The following is a 6,000-nucleotide window of genomic DNA, read 5'->3' on the forward strand; positions in this document are numbered from 1 at the left end:
ACCCAAGGAACTATACCTAAGTTTTTCCATTTCTTTCAAAGAAATTAGTTAGCATTACAATTTTCATTTGGACCTTAGGGACCATGTACCTTGTTTCTTGTTTGCATTATATAGTTAGATGCACCTTGTTTATTGTTTGCATTATATAGTTACATGTACCTAGTGTTTTTTGGCTGAATAATGACCTTTTAAAGAAGACAAACAACAACAGTACACAAAAAGCTCCAATGACTAACTATCTCAAACTTGCTGGGTGAAAATCCAAGCTGGAAGAGATGGAGATGGACCCTAGGGCTGAGTTACAAACTGCACAAGCAGCAAAATTATGGGTAAAGGAGTTTGCCAATCTAGGGGTAGGTGAGTAAACAAAAGACCATAGAGTAAAATGAGACATCACAAAATTAGGGCCTGTTGGGTATGTGATTTCAAACAAAATTTTCCAAAATGATGCAAAAACTGTGGTTTAAATTTTAAAAAGTGTTGTGAAAACATGTGTTTTTAAAGTACTCATAATGCAAAGTTGTGTTTGGCTCTATGTTTCTAATAACATTTTTTCATAACTGAAAAAGCATAGTTGTATATTTGGTATGAGTATGTACTTCTTGTGGGGCTTTCTTTTTGGGGTGGGGAAACCTTTTCTGTCTGTTCTTCGTCTTCTATGGATTCTTTTCTCAATGATTGGAATCGTTTCTCTCTCACAGAAAAAGAGGTTCCTCATGTCAACCTCACCAAAGACAATAATAGGTCAAAGTTTGCCTTTGCAGCAAAATTCCTGACTAAACAAGTGCTCAACATCAAGGCCACTGGCCAAACTTTTAAGCCTTTATGGAAAGCACAAGATGTCGGGAACCATGTGATCATTTTTGTTTTTGAGACAGATAATGATGCAAAATGAGTTCTAATGAATGAACCATGGAGATTTGACAAGCACCTAGTTTGGTTTCAGAGGTATTAAAGTGGAAGAGCTATCCATGGTCTGCGGTTTTCTCATGCTCCTTTCTGGTTACAAATACATGACTTACCAGTGAACAAACTGAATGAAGAGACGGCTGAAAATCTTGGGAATATTGTGGGCACTGCTATACATTCCCAGTTTAAGGAGGATTTAATGAGCTATGATTTCATGAGGATTGGAGTCAACATTGATATATCGAGACAACTCTGTAGAGGTCATCGAGTTCTTTTGGGAGAAGATAATGAGGGCTCGGTGTCCTTTTAAGTATGAGAAAATTCTAGACTTTCGTTATTGGTGTGGATTAATTTCTCATGATGATAAAGACTGGAAAATGGATTACTGGTAAAGGCATGCTGGCCATAGATACTCAAGAGTATGGAAGATGGCTTCATGCTCCATTGTTTAAACCAGTCAAGAAGACTGGTTTCAGTCTAGGGTTTTGAAGAGGAGGAAGACGAAGTTTTCACTGTGTCCGCGGCTAAAGAGTTTCCTCCATCAACCACCTCTTGAACCACCGTTTCTGGAGGAGTTACTCAAGTTGATCGAGGAATTTCAAATAATTTGATGGTTAAGGAAATTTCAGATTTGGTGGAGCATATCTCTGTAAATCCCCCCGTTTCAAATAATTTTAATCCCAATATTATGGTAACCCCAGATTCTGAAATTTTAGCTTCCCATAATTCCCAGAAATCTTTTGAAAATGTACTTCAAGAGATAGAAAAAAGTTTGACTAAATTTGACAAGGAGGATATTTCCAATAAAGGTGGGTCAACCTTGAATTCTTCTATTTCCTCTCTTCTTGAAAATAATACCATTATTATGGGAGAGGATTACTCTAATATTCCAGCTATGCATATCCCACTGGTATCTAAAGCTGAAATCTTGGCTGAATTGGTGAAATCAAGCGATGTGGATAACTCGTCTAATCTGAGATCAAGGAAACGCTTAGGCTTCGTTTGGGAGTTTATAATGGAATGATCATAAGGGAATGAAGAGGAATGGAATGAAATGAAATGTATTTAAGTAAGGGAAAGGAATGAAAAAGAATGGAACGAAATAGAATTAAGTAACCTTGATTGGATGTTTTAAAATAAATAAATGGAAAAGAATGAAAATGAATGGAATGTAAGTAATCTTGTTTGAGAGTAACATAGAGAGAATGAAATGAAATCATTTTATGACAATATTACTATTAGACTCTTGTTTTAAATAAAGGATTAAGTATATAGGGGTATTTTTGGAAGTTTCAATAAAAAATTCATTAAATCTAATTCTATTCTCTCCCTTTCCTTCCAATTTCGGAGGGAATGAAAATTTGAGGTTTTAAGGGAATAGAATGGAATGAGTGTTCCTTCCTATTCATTCCATTCCCTTTCACTTAAACTTTCAAACAAGGAAATGAATTTTTCATTCCCTCCATTAAAACTCCCAAACAAGGGAAGAGAAGAATATTCTAAAATTATTTTTTTCATTCATTTCTATTCCGTTCCATTCCCTCTTTCCAAATGGGGGCTTAGTGAGGGGAAAACATGGGAAAGAATTAATCATGCAGGTTCATAGCTCGGGTAAAAGAAGTAGTAGGTTGAGGGAGGAAGAACACTTGGATTTACCTTGCAAGAAATTGCAGGTTTTGAAAGGTGACGAAGAGACATCCAACGCAATGGTGGAGGCTGTTAAACAGCCCCGCCATGATCAATGAGTTTTTTAGTTTGGAACTGTTGTGGGCTTGGGAACCTATAGGGAAGGATCTTGGTGATTTAGTCTGAGCAAAAAAATAACTTCATTGTGTTTATAGCTAAAACATGGGTAGATGAAGCAAGGCTAAAGGAAATAAAACGAATCTTCTCTTTGATGGCATGCTCTTAGTTCCAAGAATTCACAAAGGAGGGGGTCTTGTGATGTATTGGAAAAATTCAGTCAACGTATCGATTGAAACTTCCTCCAAAAATCACAGACTCAATTGTTGGGAAGGGGACTGAGAGTGCATGGAGATTCACTGGTTTTTATGGGGAGCGTAACGCGCAGAAAAGACACGAATCTTGGGACATTCTTTGCCAACTTAGAAGTCGTTTCAATCTACCTTGGTTGTGTGCTGGTGACTTTAATGAAATTGCTAGAAGTACAGAGAAGAAAGGAGGTAGTAATAGAGATCATGCTCAAATGCAAATCTTTAGGGTTGCTATTGATACATGTGGATTCATGGACTTGGGCTATTTAGGTTCTCAATTTACATGGCAAAATCATTTCAGGGATAGGCATTCGATTTGGGAGAGACTGGATAGAGGTCTAGCTAACTCATGTAGAGTTTTAATTAGTATGTAGTAAAAAGTGACCGTGTATCTCTACTTTTGGCATCCTTTCTATCTTATATTCTTTTGTGTTTATACTTTATTTGTCTCTTTAAATATTTGTTTGACATTTCAGGTGCATATTGCTGATGGGATCCAGTATGTTAGAGAGATTGCAAATTCTGTAGAAGCTAATGAAGTATCTGCTTTTCATGGAAATGGGGATACTTCCTGCACTTCAAATTACCCACCAAATGAAAATTGTATGGCATATCATGCAGAAGGCAGAGGGACTACGAAGGTTGACATAGTGATTATTGATGTGGACTCATCAGACTCTAGGTAAATGTACTAAATACATGTTGTAACTGAACGTATCATTGTTGAGAAAATGCATTTTTTTTTTTTTAATGATGTGAGGTTTAGTAATTTAATTAATTAATTATATTTATTGATTATTGTTTGTTCGTACAGCTCTGGACTGACCTGCCCTGCTGCAGATTTTGTGGAAGAGTCTTTCCTTCAGATTGTGAAAGATTCCCTTTCTGAGCAAGGTCTCTTTGTCATTAATTTGGTCTCACGTTCCTCGGCCATTAAAGACATGGTTGTTTCAAGGATGAAAGCGGTGAGATTGGAGAATATGTCTTTTATTACTCATTTAAGAAAGACTTTCACTAGGGGTAGACCCAGGATTTCAGGGCTATGGATTAGGGCTGTAAACTAGTCGAGTACTAAGGTGTTGAAGCTTAGTTTTATTACTTGTTAACATGTTCAAGTTGATCTTGAGCTGTAGAATGAGCTTGATTTTTATGTTCAAGCCTGGCTCATTAATCTCCCATTGAGCTCAAGCTTGTTCATGAATTTTGTTGAGTCGGTCACATAAATTCACTTGATATATTTTTACTTAAGGAACTTATATTAATATCTCTTGTAAATGCATATTAGCTGCAAAACTGTTGTAAAAGTTACAAATTGATTCATTTACACTTCTAGAGTGGTATTTTTTATAAAATGCGAAACAAAAAACATTTTTTGGCATTTATTTTTCAAAGTTTCAATATATTAATCGTAGAATAATCGTGTTAATGAATATCTCAAGGCTGAGCTTGTTTGGTTCATTCAGTCAAACTTCATACTTGAGCTCAAGCATGGTTAATTTAGTAAATGAATGTGCCCAAATGAGCATTTTGATAAGCTGAAATTGAGCTGTTTATGAGCAGCTCGACTGGTTTTATAGCCCTACTTTGAGATATGATGGGATGGGGGGCTGTAGCATGAGATATATATTATATTATATTATATTGGGGCCATGGTTGATTAACAGATAATCTTATGACTACAATGGGATCCTTGCTTTCATAACAATCAGTTTAGAATGGAATGAATGTTTGCACAATGGCCTGTGGAATTTTTTGTGTAAGATAATGAAGGGTTATTTATAATGAATTTGCTCTTTTGAACTATCGTCTTAATAACTATATTTCCATGTGTACATACATTCTATATGTTCATGCTTGCTTGCTTGAACTTTTAAATTGGCTAGAATGCATTCTGGAATTTTTATGCCAAAGTTATTTATCAGACTTTGTCTGTTGCCGTATTAGATTATCCATGTTATATGATGCCTGGTGGTATTTGTGTAGACCGGCCTCTGAAATATGGCATTAATTCTAATTTGTAACTGTTAATGTTTATTATTAGGTCTTTAGCCATCTCTTTTGCCTTCAGCTTGAGGAAGAAGTCAATGAAGTTCTTTTTGCTCTTCGTTCGGAGTCCTGTATTGGGGAAGGTTGCTTCCCTGAAGCTGCTTTAAAGCTTGGGAAACTGTTGAAGTTCAAACATCCAGAGATGAGCCAAAGAATTTTAGATGGTACAAAGAAGGTCAGATATCTCAAGTGAAAGCTTCTAGAGATACTTTCTGAGTTGAAATATATGTAAAATGTCACTGGTCCAGAAGGAAATTTTTTTGGGAATTCAGTTATAATTTTTGACCGTGATTTTCTGTGACCGATATTTTTGTGATTGGTATTAGGTGGTTTACTGCTTAACTATTAGTTGTTTCACAGTAGACTTGTGCGATTGTGAATGGTCAATGAAACTAGGTGCGTCCATATAATCAATAGTGGGTCGAAAGTGTTCACCACTCGCAGTGAAACAAGTTAGCAAGTTGTGAAATTGAATGTACAATTGGGTGTCCCTAGAATTATTTGAGAGAATACACAATTTAACAAAAAAATATTGCTGACCTGTCAAGAGCTGATGGGGCTTTGAAAACACAATTTTATTAGTTAACTTAAATTGTTTTTGAAAACTATGATTGTAGTTTTCAGTTATTTTATGCTAAATTTATGTTCTGGAAATATGATTTTGATATAAACATATTTGCTTTGAAATTATGTTTTGGAAACACAATTTTAGTATAAAATAACTTCAAATTTGTGCAAAACTTTGCACCTTTAATGTGCTCATCCTTCAAAACTCGATTCTTTTCTTCATAATTTTGCTTATAAATCATGTTTTCAAGACACAATTTTAGTTTATGACACTTTGCATTGAGCTAGTGTTCTAAAAGACAATTTTAGTGTAAACAGTGGAACTCGAGTTCCATGTGGATTCTTTTCCACATCCGGTCCCACAACTTACAACTCGAGTTTTAAAAACTCGATTTCTATCTTGAAATTCGAGTTTTAAACCCTCGAGATGCTAGTTTGCTGAATAATTTGCAAACTAGACCCTCGAGATGCTAGTTTGCTGAAT

At 35.4% G+C, this 6,000-nt stretch overlaps 1 protein-coding gene across 2 annotated transcripts in view; it reads left to right on the forward strand.

The window, feature by feature from the left end:
• Window positions 1–5,522, forward strand: part of LOC112028421 (uncharacterized) — a 28,135-nt gene extending 22,613 nt beyond the window's left edge. For both annotated transcript variants that reach the window (XM_065781506.1, XM_024061107.2), the window contains 3 exons: window positions 3,380–3,585; window positions 3,718–3,868; window positions 4,945–5,522. In XM_065781506.1, the coding sequence (XP_065637578.1) occupies window positions 3,380–3,585; window positions 3,718–3,868; window positions 4,945–5,142 (555 nt within the window). In that variant the 3' untranslated portion in view covers window positions 5,143–5,522. The remainder of the gene's footprint in view (window positions 1–3,379; window positions 3,586–3,717; window positions 3,869–4,944) is intronic.
• Window positions 5,523–6,000: the final 478 nt, after the last annotated feature.

The sequence above is a fragment of the Quercus suber genome, unplaced genomic scaffold (assembly GCF_002906115.3).
Source record: "Quercus suber isolate HL8 unplaced genomic scaffold, Cork oak 2.0 scaffold_269, whole genome shotgun sequence".
NCBI lineage: Eukaryota > Viridiplantae > Streptophyta > Magnoliopsida > Fagales > Fagaceae > Quercus > Quercus suber.